The sequence below is a fragment of the Rhinichthys klamathensis genome, unplaced genomic scaffold (assembly GCF_029890125.1).
Source record: "Rhinichthys klamathensis goyatoka isolate OS25496 unplaced genomic scaffold, OSU_Roscu_1.1 h1tg000325l_1, whole genome shotgun sequence".
NCBI classification, from domain to species: Eukaryota; Metazoa; Chordata; class Actinopteri; order Cypriniformes; family Leuciscidae; genus Rhinichthys; species Rhinichthys klamathensis.
The window spans coordinates 4,516,543-4,532,543 of record NW_026606840.1 but is presented as its reverse complement, the minus strand read 5'-3'; the positions used below and the strand labels follow the sequence as shown (position 1 = coordinate 4,532,543).

Here is a 16,001-nt window from a genome sequence, read left to right as displayed (position 1 = left end):
TAGGCCTATGAAGATCACAAATAATATAAAAAATTTTTTCCTCTTGTTTGTCCTCCATCAATGTTTTAGTAGTGAAAAGGTAGCTTAAAAAAATATTGTTATAGGCTGTGGAAAACGTGTCTGATTAATGTGTGTAAAAAATCTTTTTTTTTTAAAAACTTAAAATTTTCCTTTTTTTAATGAAAGTATTATATATTTTGAGTATTAAGATATTATCGTAAAGTAAAAAACCAACAACTTGTTTAGGCTCACCCAGAGCCATTGAGAGAGACACTCGCATGGCTCTGACTCGCATGACGTTTCGACGTGACGTATATGGTTCATTTACATGACGTCTCAGTCCTCACTTTAGGACCAGGTAATTCAATGTATCGCAATATACGTGCTTCGCAGTATATCTTTTTAGTGGTATATCACACTCTTCTGTAAAACAATCTATTGAAATGAATTTAAAGCAATAAAGCCACCGTGTCACCGTCATGCAAACGCTTCGCTGAATTCCGCTCTATATATGTCTTGTATCGTTATAGGTAGAAATGCGCATGCCTGAAAACTTGTATTCTAAGCTACTTGCGGGGAACCTGGTTTCGCCATCATTGCTTAGGGGAAAGTCCCCGGACACTGGGCAGAGATGTCCTGCATAATTCGCAGAGCGGCGGTTTGCGCAGCCTATCACAGCTAAGATGTTCTTAGTGACGGAGCGTAGAGCTTGCAATCCCCGTTTGTCAATGAAATAGTTACGCAAGTGTAGTACACACGTACATCTACAGAACGGGGCTCATTCTCAGCTTGCGCAATGTTTTACACGGTCAATCTCGAGTCTCAACTTCTTGAAATGAGGGTAATTGACAATTATTATTGACATGAAAACTGATTGTTTTCATATATATATATATAAACCTATTCCAGTCAGTTATTTGACTTCTATAAAATGACAATGCTTGTCCGCTAGAGCTGATTTTCAAGGGAATTTTTATGAGCATTTTATTCTTACCATATTAAAATTCCTTTGTGTAATTAATAACATAATACGTTAATTTAATTAATTGAATGTATTCTAAATATTATTATTGTAAATAAATTATAATTGGGTTACCAAATTACATCAGCATCAACTCATATTTTATTTGAAAATGTGTAATTTATCAAATTATACTATTTATACTTATACTATACTATACTATTGTATAACTAGGCCAACAATAAAATGTTAGAAAATATAAACAAATGATACAAGTTTAAAAAGAGGAATTCATTACAGGGACATTTTAGCTGTTTAACTATTTAAATTGCCTTATTGACTGTCCTTCTGGTTTTTATTTTTCATTTTCTTATTGTACTGTGGCGTCTACTATTAATTTACAACTCTTTAGTTTACATATTATAAATACATTTTATATTTATTTATAGGCTATGTTCTGTGTTCATATTGTGTTTTTATAATGTTGTTCTGTGTCAGTTTTTTCAGAACTCAGGGGATACCAAAAATATTTTAAATCGTAGTCTCCACAATTTGAATTTCGGGGCATTTTTGTCACTATCATCAATAGCATTTTCGCCCCTAGCCCCAATTCATTTATGACTCTACTACTACAACTGATGTTTTTTGTCATTACATCATCGCATTATAAACAATATATTTGCTAACCGTAGCATAACGCTGTGCTCGCATGGATCCATCTCGCTCTTAATGAAATCGAACCTCCAGTGTTCCATTAGAACTCTGGTCTGGACGCGCCCAGCTGATCCTGGATCCGCCCATATCTCAGCAACGCCACCTCTAATTGGCTAAACCGTCTGAAAATGCAAACCGCGGCATTTTATGGGTTGATCGTGCGCATGCGCACATCTGATAGTTTTGTTTGAAGGAGTTCTTGTAGCCAGAGAAGACTGGACTGAATTTGTCCGGAAAGAGTAGCTCTCTACGAGGTTGCCAACTAATACATTTTTAAAGGAACCTATATGTGAAAAGCACCTATTTTTAAGACGCGGTTCTTCTCGAAAAGGCGCATAGCTGCTTGATGCATTACTATCATCATGTTAGGGCATTATCCAAACGTGGAAAAATCGCAGCTTGTCAACTACGTGGAGGATTATTTGGAATGTGTCGAATCGCTGCCTTTGGATATACAGAGGAATGTTTCATTGTTACGAGAGATCGACACCAAGTATCAAGGTAACCGAAACATTTGTGAAAGGTGCCAGTGCGGTATGATGTATATTTATGCACATTTTAACGTTACATCGTGTGCACTTCACCCTGTGTAGACCGGCTTCGTTTAATTTCTTCACAGTAACAAATACATTTTAATAAACATTTTATCGGTGCTTCCAATGCTGTCCACGCCCGTTGTGTTTTAACGTTAGTTGTATTTTGTCTTTAGCACATTCAACTATGTTTGTTCCAGCAACACTATCCTACCACCAATGATCAGCCATTTTGACTAGTGCATACTCTGTACTGTTGTTTGGCAGTGCTCCTTCTTAACGCATCGCTTTAGTTGCCATAGTATCGACGTAATGGTGCTTCAGCGGCGTGTGTTTTGTTCGCATGTTGCCGAAACATCTACAGCTCGATGCCGACGCCTTGTAAATCCTTCGAGTTTTTACTTTACAGTTTGCAAATGAATGTTACCGAGCAAAATTATTTATATGCAACGGGAAACGATTCATTCACGTTGCAAAGCACCGTGTAGTTCCTCATATTTTGATAAAACCGAGGTGCACGTACTGTGTGCTTGGGCAGGTAGACTGGTTGAATGTTTTTGTTCCACAGCGGTAGATTAAGCACTAGAACAACCCTGGCATACATGCATCGCGAATACCAAACAATCGACTGTATTATGTGGAAGCCCATTTCCGCCACATAAGAAAAATAAACATGCTTTTGTAATTCATAGTTATGACATAAAAAGTCTAAATTCGGACATACTATGACGTAGGAAGTCATAAAAGTCTAAGTAATGACAAACTGTCTTGGTCATCATTTAGAGATTTTTATTAAAAATAGTATGTTTGTCAATTTCTCATAATTATTTTTTTGTCATATTTTGACTTTTTAATCTTATAATTATTACTTAGTATGTCATGATCGACTTAATATGCCTTAATATCGACTTTTGGTCATAATTATGACTTTTTATGGCAGTGGTTCTCAACTGGTTTGGCCATGGGACCCACATTTTCCCATGGTCATTAAGCCACGACCCAAATTTTCTTACGAACTTGAACTAATTCATATATATATATGTGTGTGTGTGTGTGTATTATAATTATAATGATTTATATAAATACAAAATTACACATACAAAGTACCGTCCCATTTTACTTAACACACACATAATTTTAAGAATATGACTAAAACTTATGCATATACAGTATAAGGTAAGGATATTAAATAGCAGTCCCAAAATAGTTTTTGTTAATTCAATAAAGTTAGTAAGTTGGTATGAGGCACCACAGTCATTTAAAAATAGACAAAATAACACTAAGTGAAAAAAAGTGGCACTTTGGGATTATGGAAACAACAGTTACCATGAACAAACACAAATAAATACACAATACTAACATGACCTGTTCGCGAAATGAATGGAATGAACATCATACCTACATGCAAATCCTTCCCAGCTAACACACAAAGTACCAGTTATGTAATTTATTGATACTTTTTGGTATTTAATGACTTACTAATTGACATAACTACGACGTTGTATGCGTGAAATTTTTATTGAGCTTTATTTATAATAAAGTGATACACCGGAAAGTTCACATTTCTGAGGTGAGAGACTTTCGAAAATAACGTTAGAATAATGACACTGACATATAGCCTGACAGCATCTCATCTGACCGTGGATACTGAATCAGGACAACGCGTTTTTCTCAGGCACTCTTTATTTAAACTGCGTCTGACAGAAGTATCAATAGCTTTCGCGCACGTCTTTCAAAATAAAAGTCGAGTTGAATTACGTTTGTTGTTGTTTCTTTGACTGCACACTCCGTGTCCCACTAGTTGAGAAACTGTTTTGTGTCATAATTAAGATTTACCAAAGCATGATTTTTTTCTTCTTTTGTGATGGAAATGGGCTTCCATAGTAGTATAAAGAATGGCTTTGTAAAATGCATGTGGTGTGCACAAGCCACCTCACTTAATCTTTCTCTCTCCCCCCCCCCCCCCCCCCCCCCAGAGGTCCTCAAGGAGGTGGATGAGATCTATGATAAGTACAAAAAGGAGAGTGACAGTGGGCAGCGCAAGCGGCTGCAGATTCAGTTGCAGCGGGCGCTCATCAGCAGTCAGGAGCTGGGAGATGAGAAAATCCATGTGGTCACCCAGATGATGGAGGTGGTGGAAAACCGCTCGCGTCAGATCGAGGCCCACTCGCCCTGCTTCTTGGAGCCGGCAGACACAGAGCGACCAGTGGAGAAGGTGAGGCATGACCCCGCAAGCACCTCCGCGAATGTTCTGCCTGAGCGCTCTTCGACGCGGCGACCCAGACGTCAGCGCAACAGCGAGAGCCGTGACACTTGTGCCAATGGTGCCATGGAGGACCTGGGAGAAGAGCCTCCGCAGCAGCCCCGTGAGAAAAAGTCCAAGTCGGCCAAGAAGAAGAAGCGCTCCAAGGCCAAACAAGAGCGAGAGGCATCGCCGGTGGAGTTCACCATTGATCCCAACGAGCCCACTTACTGCCTCTGTGAACAGGTGTCCTATGGGGAGATGATTGGTTGCGACAATGAGCAATGTCCTATTGAGTGGTTCCATTTTTCCTGTGTTGGACTCACCTACAAGCCCAAGGGTAAATGGTATTGCCCCAAATGCAGGGGTGACAGTGAAAAGACTATGGAAAAAAGTGCAGATAGGGCCAAGAAGGATAGGAGGTCCAGGTAGTGCCTTACAGAAGATTGTCTAAGTGAAAATATGCCTGTGTGGGGGATTGGTGATTTTTGTGTTTAACTTATGTTAAAAGGTTCTCATGCACTTAGCTGAAAAGTTTCCAAACAGGTGCTGTTGTTGCTTTTGCATTAGGTTGGAAAATGACCAACAGATGTTATTAACCCTGGAAACACAGATATTTAAGATACTGCCACTAATGTCCCTAAGACAATGAAGAGTTCTTTTCTAGATTTTTTTTTCCTCTTAATTATTGATTTTAGAAAGCCTCAAGACTTTATATATGTTGGAGGTCACCCGGTCCAGGGTAACACTTGTTGTTAAAAAATTGGAGTGTGATCAATGCACAGGGTTTGATGAACATTATCAACACCTTTCTTTTGCATTTCTTCTTCTTTTGTTCCACATTTTAGAATATATATATGAAAACACACCTCTGAAATGTCTTCCAGTGAGAGAACAAATTCATTTTCTTTGTTACTGTTTTTGGAGTGATGGTTTTGTTAAATTCTCTCTTTTTTAAGTTTCCTCTATTTAAATAAATCAGTGCTTGTTATGTCTCTAATCTGCTTGTTTTTGTCACATGGATAATATAAAAAAAAATTCAGATATATAGACAATATGGTCTGCATATCAAGAAGTTGCTCGATTAGAAAAAAAAAAAAACACTACCAGGCAGAAGCTTGGGCACTCTTGAATTTGTTTGAACTTTTAAAAATCTTTTGATATAAAGGTCTGTTCATAAAATATAAATAATGTATACATTTATTTACGAAAACCAAATTTTTAACAATAAAAAAACAATTTGGACTAAATAGTGAATGAGAAGTGTGCAGCATACAGGAGCTTCTTAACTATTATATGAAAGCATCACAGCAGCTGGAATCCAGACAGAGTGATTAAAGGGTTAGTTCACCCAAAAATGAAAATTATGTCATTAATGACTCACCCTCATGTCGTTCCAAGCCCGTAAGACCTCCGTTCATCTTCGGAACACAGTTTAAGATATTTTAGATTTAGTCCGAGAGTTTTCTGTCCCTCCATTGAAAATGTATGTACGGTATACTGTCCTTATCCAGAAAGGAAATAAATACATCATCAAAGTAGTCCATGTGACATCAGTGGGTTAGTTAGAATGTTCTGAAGCATTGAAAATACATTTTGGTTCAAAAATAACAAAAACTATGACTTTATTCAGCATTGTATTCTCTTCCGGTTCTGTTGTCAAGCCGCGTTCAGTGACGCTGCTGATGTGTATCTGGTGCGCCCGAGCTTCATTTACAGTCCGAGGGAGACGCACGCTATAAACAAAACAATCTTCGCAAACATGAGGAAGACTTGCATTTTTTTTCCCAGCCATATTTATTTGAACCCGAATACACGGACGCACCAGATACACGTCAGCAGCGTCTTACGTCATCAGCGTCACTGAACGCGGCTCGACAACAGAACCGGAAGAGAATACAATGCTGAATAAAGTCGTATTTTTTGTTATTTTTGGACCAAAATGTATTTTTGATGCTTCAAAACATTCTAACTAACCCACTGATGTCATATGGACTATTTTCATGATGTCTTTATTTCCTTTCTGGATAAGGACAGTATACCGTACATACATTTTCAATGGAGGGACAGAAAACTCTCGGACTAAATCTAAAATATCTTAAACTGTGTTCCGAAGATGAACGGAGGTCTTACGGGCTTGGAACGACATGAGGGTGAGTCATTAATGACATAATTTTCATTTTTGGGTGAACTAACCCTTTAATTTGAAGAGGAATTTCACATTTTATTTGTGTTGTTTCATTGTTTAGTTTTTACTATTCTTCTAAAATGTGGAAAATTGTATGAATAAAGAGTGAGTAGGTGTGTCAAATTTTTTTTGACTTGTATATAAGAGCAGTGTTGGGTGTAACTCATTAGTAAGTTATTATTACTTAATTTAATTACTTTTCCCTTGAAAAAGTCAAGTAAGGGGTTACTCTTATTTTTTTCTGTAATTTAATTATAGTTGCTTCTGGTGTTATTTCATTAAATACTGTATAGACTAGAGCAATTCTATATAAAACAGTGGATTTAACATCAAGATTTAACATAATGTCAAAATGTATGTTTTTAATGTAACCTCCCTTTAAAATCTTTGTTCATTTTACTAATATTTTATGCAATTTTATATTGTTTATTTAAAATAATTAAAAGAGCAGTTTCATGTCTATCCTTATACGGTTCAACTGGTGGTTGATATGGGATTTAGAAAATTAGAAATACGTAATGCAATACTTTTTAGATGGTAATTAGTACAGTAATCTACGGTATGTTGAAGATGTAATTAGCAAGTAATTAATTACTTTTTTTAGTTACTTACCCAACACTATAAGAGACAATAATATTATGTTAATGGTAGAATTTGGTTCTCATTTCTTGTGTTCTTTTAATTAAAAAAGGAGCTGTTTGTAAAGAAAATGTTAATGAAAGGTCCTTGCAACTACAAGTTATTGCTGTGCTGATGAGGTAAGTTCATGTTTGTTTGTTTTTTGGAGGTTTATGATGAGGTGTTAGTAGAAATATCTATTTAAATTATTGGGATTTAGTCTGAACCATTTTGAGAAAATCAACTAAAAAAGTGATATGTGCAGCAGACAGACATTCATAATTTTAATAGAAGCATTGTATGAAACTGCCCCCAGAGAAAATACATAGAAGCAAAACGTAGACTACATCAAATCATGCAATTCAGTTTTTTGTAGAGAATAAATAAAAGTCCGGCCAGCAGATGTCACTATAAACGCATCATTGGTTCTCAGCTGGTTTTGTTTCAGAACCCTTTTTTTTAAAGTTCAAAACAACAAAAAATGCTTTAAAATAACAGCTCATTTTACAGTAATGTCTGAAAAAAGAGATCACATTTTGTTAGAAGACACTTAAAATGCGGTTTTAAAGTTCAACCTGCATATTTAATTCAACAAAGCATTGTACTGTTTGGTTACCTGCAGCTCATTCAAGCTTTACAAATGGTGATCATTAGTTGTGAATGTATATTTATTCTGGGTTACACAGTAATCATGGTTTACTCTATAATCCAGGATTTCTTAAGTTAGCTTTTCAATATCTATGAATTCAGCTGTCTGTTAATAAGTAATCCTGATGACTAAATACCTTCTAATGTAAAATGCAACACAGTTTCAATACTGAAGTGACCTGGGCCTGTGGGAGTGTGTAAAGAAATGCCTTTTTATCTAAACAATTGTAACCCTGGGTCAGGATTTTAAGAGATTCAGTCTTGTTCGTTCTAGTGATATACTCAAATAACTAAACTAGAGGAAACAACCTGGGAACTTGGGAACCGAAAGCTGACACCAATGCTTGGGTGCCCTTGCTCTGTGTTCAAGATAATTGATCAAGGCCTTAGAGAAAAGAAGCTCACACAAATGCAAACAAAGCCAAATTCTTTTCAGATAACAGTCCACAAACTCAAACTGCCTACCAAAGAAGAAAAGAAGAAAATAAATCAGAAAAAATAAATCAATACTTTTTTTTTTAAATAGGCCTACATGAATAAAAATATTCTAAAGTACAAAATGTCATAAATAAGATAAAATAAAACTAAAACTATGGAAAGCTCTTTTTGTACAAAAATTAAGAACTAATGATGATGTTGAAGAAGTAGCTACAAAACTTACAGAGTTTTTTTTTAGTTTTTCAATTAGGCCTATCGATAAAGTTAAGAATTTAATTATACATTCCAGCTAGCTATAAAAAGGAATTCATTATAAAGATGACTGTTATGACTGGGTTAATTAATGTGCTAATATCTGAAAAAAATATGTATCACCACTTAGTTGTGATTGGGGCATTTCTACACTTCAGTGCCTTTTTAGGCAGCGAAAAAAAAAAAAAAAGTCTTTGTGTTTAATCAAAAACCCATCATAGTCCAATATAGTCCTAAATCAAAGCGATTTAAATTGGGATAGCCTATTTTAATATTTTTGCTTTGGACCCAGAGCATTGTAATCAGCCCATAATTATAATCAGTTGAAATGTAACATTATGCCTTAGCCTGTATTCAGAACTAGATAAAGGCACCGAAAACAAGGAAGGAGCCGGATTTGAAGAAAACGCATAGGCCTACACGCGCGCACACACACAAACAAACAAACAAACAAACAAACAAACAAACAAAGAACACAAACAGGCTCTCTCATGGACTCTTTCAAGTCCACCCAATCATTTTTCTTTCTTGTAAAGTGTTAAAAGTTTATTGAGGTAATCTGTGACCCCCAGCTCTCGTTCTGCTCTTCCCATGTCCACCTGTTGCGAGGCTCGTGCACTACACTCGCGATGTTTTGAAGGCCGCCTGTAGGTGGAGTCAGGAAAACATCTGGTGATCCGCGCCGCGCGCTCTCTGTCGACACGTCCAATCTAATCCGTCGCACCGGACAGACACCAAGCGCACGGCGTCAGGGACAAGAGCCCGACGCCTCCGAGACGAGTTAACGCCTGCGAGCGTGACACCAGAAAGCCTGGTCTATATGAACGCCCCAAATAGTGACTGGGAGGCAACCTCAGAGTGCACCAAATGAAGACATGAATAAGAAGGAATGAAGTCATCTCCTGCTCTCTATGGCCAGCAAACATCACCGATGAATGCAGTGATCGATCGACCCGCCGCTCAAGAGGCCTCGATGGTGGAGGAATCGGTCTCGCTTGCTTTCGGCCGAATGCGCAGAATGTCGCGGGAGAGGTGTGGAAAGAGGCAGGTTGAGACCTATTAGTACAGACAGTCCCATTGATCATTCAGCTCAGCTGCTTTGCCCATCAGTGCAGTGCCTGGTTTAATATTGCCCAAAGGACTGCTGGCATCGGGCTATGGGCGCACCGTACGGAAAGCGGCGTTGCAAGCGTTTGTTTGATGAATAAATGACATTTGCGTCTCTCGCGCGTATCATGCTGGCGGACCCTCCGCCGTCACGCGCAGCGCTTCGGCTCCTGGAAATAAACTGAAATACGGTGCAATGTGTTCGTTTTGGAAATTCAATAAGGTGCGCAATAAAACCCCGTGTGAGTGCCGGACAGCATCGGACAGGGTTGCAATCCACGCCGTGGCCTGTGTGTGAAACACGCCGGAGAATGGAGAAGTTCCTGCAGATAGCGCCCCATTCCTTGGCCATAGTGCTGTCACGGGTCGGCACGGAAGATGAAGCAGCCGCCGCGGTCACGGAGAAACTTCAGCACCATCACACCGGCTATGAGATATTCGCCGACTTCAAAGCGGAGAACATGCAGCACTTCTGGAATAAGAAAGTCACAGACGCCATATCCGAGACCTTCTTCTTGGGCTGGATAGATGAACATGTTCTGCTCATTCAAGGCAAGGAGGATCATTTGGAGGTCTTGAGGGAAGGATGGACACGGAGGGGCCTCAAACCACCGCGGGGCTTCGAGATCAAGTGCATAGGTAAGCCTGACCAAATGGCATCACACTCGGGGACCTTGCTGCACAGCCAGGGGGAAGGAAGCAGACAAGTTTTTTTTTGTTTTTTTTTTGTGAGAAATTATGAATGCGAACCTAGTACAAGTGTTTTGCAGTAAAGTATTTCAACACAGTATATGTTGCAAATGTTTGAGAAGTATCCTATATTCATCTCCAAATTGAACATGCCATTAAGGTGCACTTGCAAATTCACATTGCAGTGTGTATTGAGACTCCCCACCATCCACTTCTGTCATGTGAGGTTTGTTTATTTATCTGCTTAAATGATCTACATAAGAAGAATGTAAAAATGATTAGGTATGATCAAATGGTATTATTTAAAAGACAATGCATTTTACTGTAAAATTGGTTTAGAAGTTAAAGTATGAAATACCATATAATTTATGAAGAAAAGTTATATTCAATAAGGCTTATTTTATAGTTATATTTTATATTTAATATTATATTATATATTTATATTTATTTATTATATTTATTTTATATAAATACTTTTATATAAGTAAAAAGTAATCAATACTTTCCCAGAAATCCTTAAGTGGATCATCACATTTTAAAAAAATGTTATTAAAATAATGTACATTAGTGTGTTTTGTGTTGCATTTTGTTATGTTCATATAGTATTATTGTAGGGACCTTCTGGTATGTTGTCTCTTTGTCAGTTATGCTGTGCTCTGTGTTTAAGTTATACAATGGAGTATAAATGAGGCCACTTTGATCAACTTTAAATAGCTGAAATAGGCTGGCATATTAACATTATATTATTCAATGACACATACAATAAGGAATTATAAATTATGCAGTAACCTGGTAATGCTTAAAATATGTAGAGGTATTTTGTGTGGGAAAAGTTGCCAGTTAGTTGACAGCTGCCAGTTTCCTAGAACCAGTTGCGTACATAGATTTACGTATCCTTTAATCATTGTCATGTCAGAAAAACTCTCCTTTTTTAAATCTTGGACAAATAAATTTGACAGCTGGAATTTACAGTGAGATTTATTGTAAAACTAGGCTTTATAAAGTCTTTAAAGCAACTTTGAATGAGGTCAATGACCTAATATACATTAAATCTAATAATGCCTTCCCATGCTAAAACACATTTGATGAGGATTTTCTTGTTGCATAAACAACATGAACAAGGACACTTGTTGCTATTACTTTCAAACCCCTTGTTCTGAAGGGTTCACCCATTCTTTGCTTTAACACTCCCATAAATCTTGACGTATACTTGAAGGAGAAAAAGGTTTAAAGTTAAAACTTTACACTGGATTGTCCATCATTCAGAGATGAAGTACGAAAAGTTGTGCTTTATCTCTGTGGAATCTTCCTATTCTCCCAAAATTGCCCCAAACTTCTTGGCAAAACAAATAGATTTAAGCCGTTTACACCTGGTATTAAGATGTGTTTTGGTCAATCGGATCACAAGTAGACGAGGGAGACACACACCAGTTTAGACCTGGTGTTTTAATCTGTCTCTTTTGTCCACTTTCAACCACTTCTGTCCCGATTTCTTTGAGGGGAGGGTCTGTACGCAGGTAAATGTATGTGTTTTTTCAGATCTTTCGATCTAATGGACAAAATATGCTCGCGGAAATTTATATATGAACGCCCACAGAGACGACAGAAAAACTCACAGAGAGCATCAGCTTTCGTTTCTGCTCTGATAGCTGCAAGACGACGTCGAATGCCTGTGACTGTGAGTGTGTGTTAGAAATCAGGAATGGTGAGAGAACAATGTTGTCTTGAGACGAAAAACGTACCAAGCACAAAGTTTAAATCCCTTCTGGCTAGCACGCTTCCCATAATTAAGTCAGTAAACGGAGAGTAGGCTGTCTTTTGCGGCTGTTCGACCACATCATCTACACTACGAAAGCAATCCAGTCGAATGCGTTTTCGACCACCTCTGGAAGTGGTCGAAAGTGGACAAGCTCAAAAATTTTTAGACCACGTTTACACCTGTATTTTGCGTCGTCCACTTGGGATCCGATCAGCTCAAATTCATCTTGATACCAGGTGTAAACAGGGCCGTACTCAATTGTAATTTAGGTTTAATGATGATGGAACTAAACTCTGTATAGGGCAGTTGCCCTTTTTCGGACCGGATTTGAGAAATCCTGTCTTGCACCGATCGGGTCTGTACAGCGCTGCTTCAAGTTGAACACACCTTAAATCTGTAGCCGTAGCTCTCAGAAAATTACGAGTTTACACGTTGTAATTACACATTCCTCAAGCACGTGACGGCTTCTTACAGTTCAGAATCGTTATGGTAATTACGACATGCCATGAACGTTAGTATATATTCCACCTGAAGTTTTCTGGACTCTTTGTACATCTCCAAGGCTGTGTTAACAAAATATATTTTCAAGGGTGAGACTGTGAGGGATTGGGCCTCCAGTTACACATAATGCAAACGTAAAACAAACCATATTACTGCACTCGGCTCAAAGGGGAATTCTTCTCATTCCACCGCCTGGTACTGAACCTTTTGTTTTGGAATGTGGTGATATGTCTAATATTTGCAGATATGAGTTTAGACTTTTTGACTTGAATGGGGCGGGCTAATCTTCATTCCAACTGATAAAATGATTGATTCATCATTTTGAATGTTTACAATGGTTTGGACCGTGTATTTAGTTTAAAAGAAGCATTCACTCTGGTTCTTTTTCAGTTTGTGGTCTGATTTTATTACCTGAAAAGCCCTTAAATTCATCCATTTATTTACTAGATTTTGAAAAAATCCTAAAAAAGTATTATTATATAAAGTTACTCTTTTTAAAAGAAAGGTTCTCTATTGGCATTGATGGTTCCTTTTAAGAACCGTTAACATTCACGGAACCTTTCCACTGCACAAAAGGTTATTTGTTATGAAAAAAGCTTCTTCAGATTATTAAAATGTGCTTCATACTAAGAAAAAAATGGTTCTTTTTAGAACTCTTCACTTGAAGGTTCTTTGAGGAACCAAAAAATAGAGCTATTGCATCGCTACAAAAAACTCACGTTGAAAAAAAAAAAAAAAGTTTTTCTTTGTTGATTTTGTGAAGATAGCATTTTTTGTAACAACTGATGTAGTAAATATTGCAAGCAGTTATTGTCATGTGAAAGGATTATTGTTGATTATCATCCCTCATATTGATTGACAGCCAAATAGACAGGTCTCTTAACCATTTAACATTCTTTAATTAACTTTCTATAGTTAGTGATTACACTTTTTTTTGGCTTGTCAGGTTGCAAAAATGCACACAAACATGAGGTCTATATTATTGGTCTATAACTATATTATAAGATTATGTACACAAATGAGGCTTTACAATCTGTTGGTATTTTCTCAATTCAAGTTCTTAGATTAAGCAACCGACCCCTTTTACAACCCCTATATACTGTAACTTAAATAAGAAATGATTTCCTTGCTGGCATTAAACATGAAGATCCTGCTCTTCAATAAACTAATTGTTGACAGGTTTATAGATATTCTATTCTTGAGTTGTTTTTCTTCCTCCCATGCAGTGAAACAGACCCAACAAAAGAGAAGACTCAAAAGCATTTTCTCAAAAGTAAAAATGTATTTCCTTAGATGTATAACCCAGACATCACCCCTGCCAGCAAACACTGCCATCTAGACAGTTATAAAAGTTTCCATTAGTGCTAAAATGTCTTGACATGGCACAGGTCCCCTCAGGTGTGTGATTATCACAAGCATGGCAAACAAGTAGTGTCAAGTAGAGTTCATAACTGTTTGTGTGAGTGGTGGGGAGAATGTTTGTGCTGATACATTTGACATTAACTCGACTTATGTAAGGAAACTTTTTTTCAGATCTTTAAACACTGTCTGGTAAAACTTAATTGCAGACATGAAGTTTGACTCAAGCTTATATCAAAGCTTTTGAAGTAAGCAGCCTGGGTGTTTTTACATTCGAAGATGGAACATATTTAGATGTATTTTGTAAAAATGCTGCATACGAAAAAGATATAAGCGATATAGTAAAGGAAAAGTTAATAGCAGCTAAGCGATAAAAGTGCTTTTTTAATGGTGTTGTTCTGCATCTTAAAAATAGTGATAAAGACACATGCATTTCAACTTTTGAGAATTTAACTGTGCATTTTTCCGACATAAACGAAGTAAGAACAGTTTCTACAAAGTGTGAAAAACATAGCCTGCAATTATTTCTTCTAAATTATTAGAAATTCGAGATGTGTGTAACTCAAAGCCCCATATTTTCTTCTGGATGTCAGGATGAATTGGGTTGAAGATTTACTCTGGGTAAATTAGGATGGCTACCTCTGATGTCTTTGTATTACTTGGAGGTCGCCCAGAGACCGTGAGGTTTTAGATTTCGCAAAACACTAACCACTTAGAGCCTTTTGGTAACCACACTCTTGATGCGTCTGCAGAACAGCAATCATTTGTTGAAAAGTGAGAATCCTTCTTTAAACATGTTCCGTTTTTAGCATCTGACAGTAATGGAATATGGTAAACTGTCCATAGATCACAGGGCGGAAACATTCAAGGACCGTGATAGTACAATGTCCCTGAAGGTCGTGTATACACATGGATTGTGGTGGCAGGTCTGCTTTTGGTGCAGATGGGAAGGAAGGCTGGGGGACAGGAAAGGGAACTCTGTGGCGAGCCCTATAAGCCTTGTCTTCAATAGGAGGAAAGGGAGGAGTGCTGAAGAGAATGAAGGGAAATAGCCAATGGATCAGCAAATCGGCATCATGTAGAGATGTGTGGACAGCCTGGCTAAGTCGTCAACTTTTCAGACTAAAGTTTTTTTGTTGTTGACAGTCCAAGAGTGTTATGGTTTCATTCTTGTTGTACCTGTTCCATAAATCATGAGGAATCCATTTGACTTTATCTTTTGAGTTAAGGAAGTCAATTCCAATGAAAATGAAATGTGCTTTGATCACATATACTTATTTACTTGCGTTTGCCACTAAAAAAAGTGCAATATTGATGTGTTGACAGCATCTAAACGTAAATCATTTACTTAAAAACAACCTTACAGATGTAGAAATGTTTACGGATCCTTATTTAATCTATGAATGTTTAATTAATGGAATTAATCGGTTGATTATATTGCATTTATGATCAATGTAATTACAAATCTTTAGAATCTGTATGATTATGTTGTGTGAGGAGCAGATCCATTTCAAGTCTTTATTCAATGATCTTCATTTTTTTTAAACATTTTTTTTTTATAGTTTATTTCGGTAGGGACAGATACAGTGAACATAGATTATCTTCCCGAAGTAATCCCATGTCGGTATCATATTATAGCCAAGGCTAAGTCTCATCTTCGTTTCTTCAGTAATTACTAAAAACTTTTAAATCCCACACCTATTAACAATTCTAAATTTGCCACCTCAAGAAGGGTTATTATGACAAAGGTTTACATTAGTGATATCGAAAATAGTTTTTTTCCAATTTTTGAATAAATTATTCTGATTTTGTTTGTCTGTTGCATTTCTTTATACTGTTTCGCCTGTTGTTTTGGTTTTTATGTTGTTGAAAATTGGGTATGTTTAGGTTTACAGGATAGGATTAAGGAATCTAAAAATACAATATATTTATGTAACTATATAAATATATTTGTATGATATAAAAGGATTCGTAAATATTTTACATTTATC

The 16,001-nt window shown here is 37.0% G+C and overlaps 2 protein-coding genes across 2 annotated transcripts in view; both read left to right on the top strand.

Annotated features, from left to right (window-relative positions):
- Positions 1-1,856: 1,856 nt before the first annotated feature.
- Positions 1,857-5,450, top strand: ing2 (inhibitor of growth family, member 2). The gene is made up of 2 exons (XM_056271823.1): positions 1,857-2,176; positions 4,185-5,450. Exons 1-2 carry the CDS (start codon positions 2,038-2,040, stop codon positions 4,880-4,882), a joined length of 837 nt encoding a protein of 278 aa, XP_056127798.1. The 5' UTR covers positions 1,857-2,037; the 3' UTR covers positions 4,883-5,450.
- Positions 5,451-9,230: 3,780 nt separating this feature from the next.
- Positions 9,231-16,001, top strand: part of stox2a (storkhead box 2a) — a 68,285-nt gene continuing 61,514 nt past the window's right edge. Inside the window, exon 1 of the mRNA XM_056271843.1 lies at positions 9,231-10,340. Within this exon, the coding sequence (XP_056127818.1) occupies positions 10,013-10,340 (328 nt within the window). The 5' untranslated portion in view covers positions 9,231-10,012. The remainder of the gene's footprint in view (positions 10,341-16,001) is intronic.